The sequence below is a fragment of the Scyliorhinus torazame genome, chromosome 15 (assembly GCF_047496885.1).
Source record: "Scyliorhinus torazame isolate Kashiwa2021f chromosome 15, sScyTor2.1, whole genome shotgun sequence".
NCBI lineage: Eukaryota > Metazoa > Chordata > Chondrichthyes > Carcharhiniformes > Scyliorhinidae > Scyliorhinus > Scyliorhinus torazame.
Window position 1 is genome coordinate 85,809,503 of NC_092721.1, and position 14,474 is coordinate 85,823,976.

The 14,474-nt window shown below is 42.8% G+C and overlaps 1 protein-coding gene across 1 annotated transcript in view; it reads right to left on the reverse strand.

Moving 5' to 3' along the window:
* Positions 1–10,401: 10,401 nt before the first annotated feature.
* Positions 10,402–14,474, reverse strand: part of arhgap42a (Rho GTPase activating protein 42a) — a 572,455-nt gene continuing 568,382 nt past the window's right edge. The window contains exon 24 of the mRNA XM_072476376.1: positions 10,402–13,407. Coding sequence (XP_072332477.1) covers positions 13,319–13,407 — 89 coding nt within the window. The 3' untranslated portion in view covers positions 10,402–13,318. The remainder of the gene's footprint in view (positions 13,408–14,474) is intronic.

The following is a 14,474-nucleotide window of genomic DNA, read 5'->3' on the forward strand; positions in this document are numbered from 1 at the left end:
CCTGTGGTGGGACCCATGCTGAAGATTTGGGGGCAATTCCAGCAGCACTACAAATCAAGGGCAGGGTCGAGGGTGATGCCAATAAGAAGGAATCATGGGCTCAAGCCAAGGAGGATGGATGCGAGGTTCTGGGGATGGGAGGAGAAGGGGGTGAAAGAGCTGAAGAGCTGTTTCTGGAGGAGCATTTACAAGTTTGGAGGAGCTGGTGGTGAAGTATGGGCTCCAGCGTGACGAGGGCTTCAAATACAGGCAGGTGTGGAATTTTCCATGAAAGGTTGCTGTAAAAATGTAAAAATGTTGAAGATGTGATTAAAAATATATTTAAAAAGTCTTCAAAACTCCCATTTTCTGAGTGGGAAGAGAAATGGAATGACGGAAACCGGAAATTGGGTGATTTGCTCGGAAACCAATAAGGAAGTCTACTGTTTTTAAAAATTAATTTTAACGGGATGTGGGCGACGCTGATCAGGCCAACATTTATTGCCCATCCCTAGTTGTCGTTCAGAAGGTGGTGGTGAGCTGACCTCTTGAACCGCTGCAGTCCTTGAGGTGTCGGTCCACTCACAGTGCTGTGAGGGAGGGAGTTCCAGGATTTTGCCCCAGTGACAGTGAAGGAATGGCGATATATTTCCGAGTTGGTGTGGGGAGTGACTTGGAGTGGAACCTCCAGGTGGTGGGGTTCCCAGGTATCTGCTGCACTTACGCTTCCAGATGGCATGGGTCGTGGGTTTGGAAGATGTTGTCTCAGGAAACATGGAGAGTTACTGTAGTGCATCTTTTAGATATTATACATGGCTTCCACGGTTCTTCGTTGGTGGAGGATTTGAATGTTTGTGGAAGGGGGAGCAATCAAGTGGCTGCTTTGTCCTGGATGGTGTTAAGCTTCTTGAGTATTATTGGAGCTGCACTCATCCAGGCAAGTGGAGAATATTCCATCACACTCCTGACTTGAGCCTTGTGGATGGTAGACAGGCTTTGGGCGGGTCAGGAGGTGAGTTACTCACCGTAGGATTACTAGCTTTTGACCTGCCCTTGTAACTACAGTATTAATGTGGCTAGTCCAGTTCAGCTTCTGATCAATGGTAACCCCCAGGATGTTGATTATGGGCGATTCAGTGATGGTAATGCCATTGAATGTCAAGGGGCAGTGGTTAGATCCTCTCGTAGGAGATGGCCATTGCCTGGCATTTGTGTGACATGAATGTAACTTGCCACTTGTCAACCCAAGCCTGGATATTGTCCAGGTTTTGCTGAATTTGGACATGGACTGCTTCATTATCTGAGGAGTCATAAATGATGCTGAACATTGTGCAGTTATCCGCAAACATCCACACTTTTGGCCTTATGATGGAAGGATGCTCATTGATGAAGCAGCTGAAGATGGTTGGGCCTTGGACACTACCCTGAGGAACTCCTGCAGTGATGTCCTGGAGCTGAGATGATTGACCTCCAACCACCACAACCATCTTCCTTTGTGCCAGATATGACTCCAACAAATGAAGAGTCCCCCCCCCCCCCCCCCCCCCCCCCAGATTCCCATTAACTCCAGTTTTGCTGGGGCTCCTTGATGCCACACTCGGTCAAATGCTGCCTTGATGTCAAGGGCAGTCACTCTTACTTCACCTCTGGCATTCAGCTCTTTTGCCCATGTTTGAACCAAGGATATAATGAGATCAGGAGCTGAGTGGCTTTGGCGGAACCCAAACTGAGCGTCCGTGAGCAAGTTATTGCTGAGTAAGTGCCGCTTTGATAGCACTGTTGATGACCCTTCCATCACTTTGCTGATGACGGAGAGAAGACTGATCGGGTGGTAATTGGCTGGGTTGGGTTTGTCCTGTTTCTTGTGTACAGGCCACACCTGGGCAATATTGGCGGGTAGATGCCAGTGTTGCAGCTGTATTGAAATAGCTTGGCTAGGAATGTGGGCAGTTCTGGAGCACGTTTTCAGTACTTTTACTGGGATATTGTCAGGGCCCATAGCCTTTGCCGTATGTAGGGCATTCAGCCATTTCTTGATATCATGTGGAATGAATTATATTGGCTGAAGACTGACATCTGTGATGCTAGGGACCTCCGGAGGAGACCGAGATGGATCATCCAGTCAGCACTTCTGGCTGAAGATTGTTGCAAATGATTCATTTTGCACATATGTGCTGAGCTCCTCCATCATCGAGGATGGGGATATTTGTGGAGCCTCCTCCTCCAGTGAGATTTTTGATATCTGAAGGGAGGGGGGCCGGGGGGGTGGGGGGTGGGGGGGGGGGGGGGTGTTCAGCGATGATATCTCTTAAAACTGACTCGTTAGCATGAGTAGTTTTACACAAGTTGTTTTATTAAGGATTTGAGATGAATTATAGGACTGAGTAATCACTATTAACCATTAAACATGTATTTTTAGGACATAGCAGTAATAAGTACTCAAATGGGATTTAGGATAGCTCACTTGACCAAATGGACATTACTTCTGACATCTGTTATTCTGTTTCTCACAAACCGTCAGCAAGCTGCTGGGATTGTAAGCAGCTGTCAGGATGTTGATCACTCATGCGCTGCTTGCGACTCTATTGGGTGAAGTTTAAACACTGCTTGCAATTCTATTGGATAAGTTTAAAAGAAGCAGCTTCAGGGATTGGATCGCGTTCAACTGGGGTGGGCTATTGATTTTTGAACGTTGTATAATTACTGTGCTCGGCTCTTTGTTCGGTAGAACAGGTCTTGGCTGATATCCAGACTGTTCTCCGTGTGCACGCAACAAGCTTGATTAAATAGCCATCTTGTCCAGGTTGTGGTGTTTTTGTTTCTCTCTGTACTGAGCTGAGCCACAGGGAATAACCCCACGTGGAAGCTGACTCAATACACAGGTCTTGAAACCACTCCTACAATATCCATCACCATTCACAGCTGGATGTGGCAGGACTGCACAGCTTAGATCTGATGCATTCGTTGTGGAATCACTTAGCTCTGTTATTACTTGCTACTTATGCTGTTTGGCACACAAGTAGTCCTGTGTTGTAGCTTCAACATTTTGACACCTCATTTTTTGGTATACCTGATATTGCTCCTGGCATGCTCTCCTGCACTCTTCATTGAACCAGGATGATCCCCTGGCTTGGTGGTAATGGCAGAGTGGGGGATATGCCAGGCCATGAAGTTGAAGATTGTGGTTGCATACAATTCTGCTGCTGCTGATGGCCCAAAGCACCTCATAGATGACCAATCTTGATTTTTGAAGTCTATCCCATTTAGCATGGTGGACACACAACACAATGGAGCGCATCCTCAATGTGAAGACGGGACTTTGTCTCCACAAGGACTGTCTGGTGGTCACTTCTACCAATATTGTCATGGACAGCTGCATCTGCGGCAAATTGGTGAGGATGGGGTCAAGTATGTTTTTCTCTTTTGTTGGTTCCCTCTCTATGTCATTTAAGACCCAGCCAGCTCAGTCTGTGGTGGTACTACCAAGCCACTCTTGATGGACATTGAAGTCCCCCACCCAGAGCATATTCTGTGCCCTTGCCACTCTCAGTGCTTCCTCCAAGTAGTGTTCAATATAAGTACTGATTCATCAGCTGATGGTGGATGGGTACGTGGTGATCAGGAGGTTTCCATGTTCCTGTTTAACCTGATTCCATGAGACTTAATGTGGTCCAGAGTCATTGTTCAATACTCCCAGGACAACTCCCTCCCGACTGTATACCACTGTGCCTCCACTTCTCATACCCAGGAATGGTGATATTAGTGTCTGGGACATTGTCTGTAAAGTATGATTCTATGAGTATGACTATAATCAGGCTGTTGCTTAACAGCTCTCCCAACTATGGCACAAGCCCCCAGATGTTAGTAAGGAGGTCTTTGCCATTGTTGTTTCCGGTGCCTGATTCGATGGGGTGGTCCATCCTGTTTCATTCATTTTTGTGTTTTCGTAGCAATTGAATACAACTGAGTGGTTTGCTAGGCCATTTCAGAGCGCATTTAAGAGTCAACCACATTGCTGTGCATCTGGAGTCACTTGTAGGTCAGACCAGATAAGGGATGGCAGACTTCCCCTAAAGGATATTAGTGAACCAGATGGGTTTTTACAAAAAACAACAATGGTTTCATGTCATCATTAGACTTTCCAGGTATTTTATTGAATTTAAATTGCATCACCTGCCATGGTGGGATTTGAACTCGGGTCCCCAGATCATTATCCTGGGTCTCTGGATTACTAGTCCAGCGGCAATACCACTATGCCACTGCACCTGCCAAATTATTGCAAATTATTCCCTGACTCTAGTAAAGGGAAAGAAGCATTCATTGCCAGGTACTCTAATTGGACGAATGTTGGAAGAGATATTGTTGATCATGAAATTTGCAAAGCTCAGCTCATATTAAAGCTATGCGTGCATTCGTTCAAAGATGTAAATGATCTGGAAGAATTGATTCTGCATTATCTGCTCAGTTTGAAAAGGAGCCTCCTTATTGGAGGAAAGTGTTGCGATGTGTTGTTGCCACAGTCAAACTGCTGTCTTCTTTGGAACTACCTCTAAGAGGACATTATGAGCCATCAGTGTCAACTTTAAGAGGTAATTTTGCACCTGCCTTGAATAACTCAGTGAATTTGATGAGCTTCTCAAAGAGTATTTGAAATGTTATCAATATTGTGGCTCAGGGAAGACCAACCTTTTAATGCACAGAACCTACGATGACTTCATCACTACAATGACAGAGCAGCTCAGAAACTGATTCACTAATGAAGTAAAACATGACAAACATTATTCCATAATAGTTGATTCAACTCTAGATGTGAGTCATATGGAACAATTAACATTAATTTAAAGATGTGTGAACAGCAAGGGTGGAGATGTAGAGCAAATTATTTTTTTGTCCAGCTACAATCCGACACTTCTGAGTGTCTGGAGACAATGGTTTTGGAAACATTGCAAACTTTTGTTTAGATATCAACAATTGGCGGAGCTTCAATAATGCTGCAAATATGGCAGGAAAATATTCAGATCTACAAGCAACACTGAACAATACAAACCTCTGTGCATTATTCATCTATGTTCCAGTCACTCCTTGAATTTAATCTGCAAAGCTCCAGCTGAATCTTATACTGTCAATATCTGTGCTGGTGCCTGCTCATGTGAAATTAAGTTTTGTGTCTTCAACATAACTCTCCTTCTATTGTCTGGTCACCTTGTACCTCTTGGTAATTGAAAGGGAAAAGATAAAGAGTAAACTTCTGTTTGTGTGGGGAGGAATTACGTCATCTGCATCTTGTAATTCTGAAGTGTGGGATGAGGGGTAAGGATGGGGATTAAATATGGGGATACTGTCACCTTTGATTTCAGCCTCACCTCTGGCTATGGCCTAAGCCATGGTGTCCCAATAATGGCTAGTACCATCTCCTCAAGAGATGGTTACGCAATGTGCAACTACCCCATTAATTCCCGCTAGCTCCAGTTGTGTGCTATTTTCTTCTGCAAGGCAAAGAAATGTGACATGGGGGAGGGAAATTTATGAAACCCACAAGACAGGAAACATTGACTTGAAACTCATCACCAATGGACCCTTCAGACAGCAAAGCAGAGCCTCCCTGTTTGTCCAGGAGATGCTTTTATAGCTTTCCAATAACTGAAGCATTGTCAGCTGATGGTAGGTTCCACCAGTGAAAAGCAACCCCACTGTGCAATTGCACGTTTCCTATGCACGCTGCCTGAACGTCAAATTTTAATTACATGAAATGTCAAAAAAGGAAGACAGTGGAAGTGGTATATTTCGTCATGGATGATATGCTGTTAACAAAATCCAACTGCCACCCCGCCAACCCACTAGCGAGTGTCATTCAATCTGCTTGGCTGTCATGTTTGCACAGCTAGTACTGTGTGCAATTTGAGAGATGTGGGGCGAGATTCTCCGACCCCCCGCTGGGTCGGAGAATCGCCGGGGGCTGGCGTGAATCCCGCCCCTGCCGGTTGCCGAAGTCTCCAGCACCGGATATTCGGCGGGGGCGGGAATCGCGCCGCGCCGGTTGGCGGGCCCCCCCCCGCTCGATTCTCCGGCCCGAATGGGCCGAAGACCCGCCGCTAAAATGCCTGTCCCGCCAGCGTAAAGTAAACCACCTACCTTACCGGCGGGACAAGGCGGCGCGGGCGGTCTCCGGGGGGGGGGGGCGCGGGGCGATCTGGCCCCGGGGGGTGCCCCCACGGTGGCCTGGCCCGCAATCGGGGCCCACCGATCCGCGGGCGGGCCTGTGCCGTGGGGGCACTCTTTCCCTTCTGCCTCCGCCACGGTCTCCACCATGGCGGAGGCGGAAGAGGCTCCCTCCACTGCGCATGCGCGGGAATGCCGTCAGCTGCCGCTGACGCTCCCGCGCATGCACCGCCTGGAGATGTCATTTCCGCGCCAGCTGGCGGGGCACCAAAGGCCTTTTCCGCCAGCTGGCGGGGCGGAAATTCGTCCGACACCGACCTAGCCCCTCAAGGTTGGTGCTCGGCCCCCAAAGATGTGGAGCATTTTGCACCTTTGGGGCGGCGCGATGCCCGTCTGATTTGCGCCGTTTTGGGTGCCAGTCGGCGGACATCGCGCCGTTTCCGGAGAATTTCGCCCGTGAAATGAAACATGAATTCTAGATAAGAATCCTGAATGCTGGTAAATTAGGTATGGGTGTTTGCTGATTTTAGTGTCTGAAGCTAGTGGTGCACTTAGTACGATATGGCACTTGAAGATGCAGTCACTGACTGGAACCAATTGTGTGTGGTCATTGAATGTCTTGCACACTGCATCCAGATCCACAGGTCTGATTCCAGGTATTGACCTCTATGTCTATCTGCTCCCACTATCTTGCTTCTGGAGGGCTTCCTACAGATACAGACCATACCCCTACCTTCCTTTATTTATATTTGTTCATGGGTTGTGGGTTTCTTTTCAAAGGCTAGCATCAATTTCCCATCCCTAATTACTCTTGAGAAAGTAGTGGTAGACTGCCTTCCTGAGCTGCTGCAGTCCATGTATTGTAGGAACACCTGCAGTGCTGTTAGGAAGTTCCAGGATTTTGACCCAGCGACAATGAAAGAACAGTGATATAGTTCCAAGATGAATGGTGTGAGTCTTGGAGGGGAACTTGCGGGTGACCAGGTTCCCTTGCATCTGCTGCCCTTTTCCTTCTAGATTTGGAAGGTGCTGTTTAGACCCTTGGTGAGCTGCTGCAGCGTGTCTTATAGATGATATACACTGCTACCACCATGTCGGTGGTGGAGGAGGGAATAAAGTGTTGAAAGGGCGGATGGGGTGTCAATCAAGCGGGCTTTGTCCTGGATGATGTTGAGATTCTTGAGTCCTGAAAAGTTCCCTGGAAGTTCAGATTTTCATTCCGAGGGAGGGTGAGGACATGGGTTTCTATTATGAATGGGGAGGGTGGGGTGTGTGTGTGTATGGAGATAGTGTGGGTAAAAAGCATTGAAGTTTCTGATCAGTCATAATCCCATTGAATGGCGGAACAGGCTGCATTGGCTGAATGGCCTACTCTTGTTCCTATATTTCTAGTGCCAACCCATGTTTCCATCAACCAGCCTTTATCCTTGCACGCTCCATGCCAACACACCCAGTATCCACAGGATGCATGCTGAGATTAAATAATGTTCATAGATGTCTATTGATTAACTCAGTATGTAAAAAATAATAGTAATTGATAAAAACAGACATTCACTACATTTAACATCCTTTAATTATTTATAACAAGCATTTATATTCATAGTCCCACTTCAGAGACTTTATAAGCACGTGTAGCTTTTACTGTGAACTGACACACTACTGTGATAATGAAAGGGTGTAAAATCAGTCATGCAGCACTCAACCTATAATGGTAAGCCTCAGATTTATGTCAGCAGAGTGAAATAGCAAGTACTCATTTTCTTCAACACTGCAGATCTAAATATTTAAAGGGAAAGAGATTTTTTTATGCACAGACATGTCTACTTTTAACAACCCAAAAGGACACAACCTCTCCCAAAGGACAGCTTAACTCTCCCAAAGGTATCCTGGGACCCTATCCAAAAGTAACCTTGTCCTACCATTTCTAATTTGCATGAGTCGTATCCCATATTCCCTCTTTGTGAAAATCACATCAGACTGAAGGTAGCTGCACTTTAATATGTGCAGCCACCTCCCTGAACCACACATGTCCAAAGTTTGATCCAACTGTAAAAAATGGTGAGGGACTACTTATGGTTTCGAGCCTCCAGTACCATTTTCACAAAGGTGGAGAGCTTCTCAATCTGTTTGAAAATGTAGCCCTTTATTTCAAGGGAGCTATAAAATAAAGGAGGCACATGTTTCCTCTAAGCTGCACCGATGTGCAGCCAGGTACCAATTCAAGCATACATGCAGTGCAACACAGGCAGTGCACAACCTGATGTTCAAAGTGTGCTGTTAGGTAATTTGGACATTTTGAATTCTCCCTCAGTGTACCCGAACAGGCGCTGGAGTGTGGCGACTAGGGAATTTTCACAGATTATTATTTTACAATTTGCACAACACTCTTAAATCCAATGAAACAAATAAGCTGCAGACAACGAATATAAATTGGAGGAGGTTATACTTCAATGGTAAAGAGGCTTGATGAAACCACATCTGGGGTATTGTATTCTATTTTAGGTGTCACAGGAAGGATATATTGGCCTTGGAAAGAATATAGCACAGATTCATCCGAATTATACTGGGGCTTAGATAGTTTAATTGAGGAAAAATCGGATTGTATTCCCGTGGATTAATGTGGTTGCAGAGAGGTCTAACTTGAGATGTTTAAAATTACAAGGATTCTAGAGCGATATATTTCAAAGTAAGGTAAATTATGTAGAAGTACAGATCAGCCATGATCGAACTGAATGACAGAACTGGCTCAAGAGGGTGAATTATCTACTTCTGTTCCAAAGATTGTAAAGTGGGCTTTGTATCAGGACGCAGTCATAACTGGAGATTTTAGAGTTTCATAATAATACTTGAAAGTAGTTGTTTACCATATCAGAATAATTTATTGGGAATCAATTAGATTCACAGTTTGGTCACAGAGTTTCTCTGAGAAGACTTGTGTCCCTTCACTTTGAGCAAGAGACTACTCTAGGTAGCACTACACATTGGAAAAATGTATATGCATTTTTCTAATAAAGGGCATCACAGAGATTTGGTTCCATAAAAGGGCTATATGAAGTAATTAATTTCAAATTGTTATTGCTCTTTATTAGTCTAAATTTTGAATACAGCTCAGACAGGTGGCAGAAAATCTAATTCCTCAGATGGCTTTTTTTGAATCCTGATGAAACGAGTTGCAGTAGCCTCAGTCCAGTTTCTGTTCGAAAAGAGTATAAATCTCTATTCAGGTTTGGTATAATTTCCAATTTGGCAATTTATCTAGTGACAACAAGGGTAGGCATTTTGGGGAAAAATAAAAATAAAAAAACGAGACATATTTTCACAATAGTGAAAGAAAAACTGAGAGCACAACATATTTGCAAGGATCAATTACTGTTTATCATGTAGTGTAATTCAAATCAACTTTCTCTTCCTCTGCACAATATTTTCTCACCTTAAGAAAATTTTTATATACAGCAAATCATATGACAACTGTGTTTAGTTGTATGGAAGTGGAGGGCATTAATTGGGGTTTCACTTGAGCACATATAAAGAGGTACATTGTCCATGTACCATGTATATATGTATATAGATTGTGCCATGTTGCAGCCCCTTTTTCACCATTTGAGTGGGCTGCTCCTCAAGGTTTGCTTGCTCTTCAGCCTTGTGCTTCTGATCTTTGGCTACAGGTGCAATGGATGGGACCTCCTTGATAGCCCACTCCTGAGCCTGCCTAAGATGACCATTAACAGGTCCAGACAAGCAGTGGTTGAGGGGGTCATTCAACACAGCTGCCTGCCCGTTCTCCATGATTGTGTCCACGCTTGGGAGCCCCCGGAGAGGAAGCACGCAGTGCCCATCGGTATGCTTGAGCCCTTATGCAACCGATGGCAGCCGCAGGGAATGTCGTGCATCGTCAGTCCCAGGAATATTATTTTAATTTGATTACTTTCCTTTGTCTTTTATTTTAGTTTCAGTATTATATTAAGAGCTTGTCAATGTAGCCATTTGTTATAGCTTACTCAAAAGAATATGAAAAGGCACATACTGAAATTGTGTGCTGGTTTTCATATGCTTGAAATATGCCTTCTTCTTGAACAGTTATTGTTTGCAGGAGTTTGACATATCTGAAAGGCTTGCAAAACCAATTCAGACAGCATTTAAGACTGAACCACGTTGACATCAGTAATGAACTTGATTTTGTGTATGTAACGTTTTCCTCTAAATTAATGTAATAAAACAGAATATCTACTAACTGCATGGTGAAAGTAGTTACTGCAATATAAATAATTACACCGTCTCAAAATGATGTGTATTCAAGACATCCTGTAAATCACAGAATCACACATTGAGCTATGTAACAGTCACTAATAGAAAGCCTTGGCAAGGATATCAAAGGCTTAAAAAGCACAAATATACCTCTGTCACTATATTTAGTTTCTAAAATAACAACTTTATCAATTTCTGATAAATAGGAGAACTTTGTGGTTCATACGTTTTACAAAGGTTTTTAAACATAGCTTTTATACATTGTCATTTGTGACAAGCGCCATTAAAATGCTGACGTTGGCATGCCACCAATATTGAGCTACATGAAAATGAAGAAACATTTTATATTACATCAGTTTTCAACATTAGTTTATATCATTAAATTTAACTAATTAATTATATGCTTAGCGATTTAGTTTAAGATCCTGTGATTTTTCTTTCACCCTACTTGAATGCATTTTCACCAAGACATATTTTTGTACTGCTGCTCTACAAGCCTAGAGTTGATATTATCATTTAATAATCGCTCTGGTGATCGATGCCAGCATTTCAGCACCACATACCTCAGTTGAAGTATATTAGATCAATTGCGATCACAACGTCACGGTCCCCCCATATTAAAACAAAGGGCCTGGAATGAGAGGTGAGCCACATTCCCCAGGGCCCATAGTTTCCACCTACATTGAAATAGAAATCTCAGCATTGCAGTCTTGTCTCATCAGAAAATAATGTCTTCTGAAATTGTAAATGGCATTCTAAATCTTTTGCACCACTTATAAGTTACATATTTGATGGCCATAAAATGTAGTCATTATTTATGTAGTCATTATTTGTGAAGCATGTAATCTGCTACATAATCCCACATCAATGTAGCTGAATATAATTCATTGTGCTACCACACAAATTATCCTGTAACATAATGGAAATTAATGTGTATTTCATGTAGTGTGAGCATTCACATTATCCAAAGTTATATGAATTGGCCCCACATCAACTGACTCAATTTCTGGTTCATTCTATCATTTTTCAGCCTTTAAATACATACCTTACTGCTTTAAAATATGTTGTACTACAAGTACAAACACTTTCAAAATAGTAGTAAAATTGTATAAACTATATACCAAGCCATAGGTACAATCAGGTAATTTTATACAAAGATTTTTGAATGAACCGAAAAAATTCAGCATTTTGTGAGATATTAATAATTAAATACATAAAACCAACTAATCTATTTGAAAATATATACTTTAAACTATCAATGTAACCACTGAATGATATATATATTTAGGATAGAAAATCAAGATTTTAAAAAGATACCAATACACCAGTGTACTGGAAAAATAAAATTAGAGTAAAGAATGCGGTTTGACCTCAAGGCTAGCACAATTTTCTCTCTGCCCTTTTCACAAAGTGTGGCAATTCTTTTTGTTTCAAAAAGTACTATAAAGTCTTATGGACACAATTATTTTCCCCCAAAAAATATACTTCAAATTTAAATTGCAGAAATAAAATAGTTTTGATTTGCAGAACAATTGTGAACAATCATACATATATAATATTGACATAAATATGTCAACAATATTTTGACCTAAGAGAAACTGAAATTGCCTGAAAGGTAATGCATTGGTCTCTTCTTACATGCAGCAATTAGATCATAACAAAAACTGGATTGTTAGAACATTAGAGGTACTGAGAGAATAGGTTTTTTTTTCCAGATAATTCAAGATCAAAACAACACTGGGTGTTTGTATCTTATCACTACCGTAAATCTTTGGTGTCATTCAAAATCATTAGTCATCAAGTGCTTTAGCATCACAACTATTTTTTTTAACCAAAGTATGTTAAATTTATAATTCATAGGACAAAGGTTCGGCACAACATCGTGGGCCGAAGGGCCTGTTCTGTGCTGTATTTTCTATGTTCTATATCTATTCCCCAAATACAGCAGTAATTTAGGTGTTTATGTATTTTACTTGAGTATTGAAATAGTTATCAACTACCAGTTACCACACTTAAGTAACCGTAACAGAATACATCTTTGGATAAATGAATCTTTTGAGCTTCCAATGGCTTTTTTGAGTGGCATCTAAGCAAAAATGATCATCAACATCCTATACTAGTCTACAGTGAAAAATGAAGTCAAGGATATCTAAATGTTTATACAATGCAGTTCATAATATGATCAAGTAAGTTAATTGATTCATTATAATTAAAAACACAATTTGGGGATAATTTGGAAAAGTATCAGAAATTCTGCCTGAAAGAAAATCATGCCAGCTAGATTCAAATCACAGACGTGTATAAATACAAAATTTGTGTAGCTACTATAATGTGACAGTCTTACATCTTGTAAAATGATGGTTTGCGCTGTGGTGTTCAACTCTGTATTAAGCATTACCTGGTGTGGCTAAGGACCCCACTCTGGCATGGTAGTCTCTGCCGAATATAATGCAAGACAGATGGCTGAGATAATTTAAGATGTAGACATTTCTTCTTTCTCCATCCAATCTGACATTTTTCAACAAAATTCACAAAAATCAACAGCAAGGTACAACTTCTGTTGTTCATACAGTTCTGATATAGCCCATAGTGCTTAAAATAGGGAGTCTTGAAATACAAATGCTACCACTTTATGAAATATATATGTTGTATTTATATACTTAAATTTGATCACTTTTACTATTTTCAATACTGCAAAATGAAATGATGTCAATAATTATGGCTGAGATTAGTAATTTCTGTGAAATCAAACAATTATTGATTCAAATCACAATCCTGTACTCCATACCATAAAAAGGCATATATTCTTCAAACGCAAATATTCCAACACTTCTGACTGCCTGACATCTGTTAAGCTGTTTTGGAATATTGCTCAGTTTGTAACATTTTGTTCACCATGGATACCATGGAGATTTTCTCGTCTTGCCAGCAGTTATCAAAGAAAGGCAACATAATTTGCAGGGATCAGTCCAGTTTTTCCATCATATGTTCCCTGTAGCCATCCTGGTTCCACTGATGTATGTACTAGAATAAACAGAATGAAAATGATTTAATCATCATTAAATGTACTGAATTTTAACGTTAAACTTTTATTACCATTAAATCTAAGAGCTGAAGGCAACGTAAACATTTTTTCTGAAACAAGCTTTTTAACTGTCAGCGTAACTGATATTACAGGAAAGCAATATGATAGTTTAGACAATCAAATAAAGTCGAAACAAGAGTGCAAAGGAAAATTTAAATATACATAATGAAAAGAAAATTGGTATTCCCACAAATAGAATTGATCTCAAAAGCAGAACCAAATGGATTTTAAAAATGCATAAAGCAATGTTTGGTGTTGAGGACCATGGGCTGGATTCTCTGTTTTCGGGACTATGTCCCCATGTCGTCGTGAAAACTGTGGTCTTTTACGCCAGGAAAACTGGTGTCAAAAGGCCACAGATTCACTGCTTTGCAGGGGGCTAGCAAGCAGCTGTTGTGGAGCTCGCAGCTCCAGCTGCCTATACGGCCATGCCATGCTCCATGGCAGACTCAGCCCGTGGACCTGAACTGCCGAAATAGTGCCCCTGATCGGCTGCTCGCCCGACCCAGACCGCCCACATGCATAGCCCCCAGTCCCGAATGAGGCAACCCCTGCCCTCCAATCGGGCCTCCCCCGACTGTGGTGGCCGTGGACTGAGTCCGCAGCCGCCTTGCGAGTTTCCCAAATGGCAGGACATTAGAAATACGCCGTCGGGAATTCGGCCGGTCGGGGGCGGAGAATAGTGGATCCGACGCCGGTCCCGATTTCGTGCGGAAAAACAGGGGCGAAATTCTCCGGTATCGATGTCCGCCGACTGGCACCCAAAATGGCGCAAATCAGTCGGGCATCGCGCCGCCTCAAAGGTGCGGAATGCTCCGCATCTTGGGGGGCCGAGCCCCAACCTTAAGGGGCTAGGTCCGCGCCGGACGAATTTCCGCCCCGCCAGCTGGCAGAAAAGGCCTTTGGTGCCCCGCCAGCTGGCGCGGAAATGACATCTCTGGGCGGCGCATGCGCGGGAGTGTTAGCGGCCGCTGACGGCATTCCCGCGCATGCGCAGTGAAGGGAG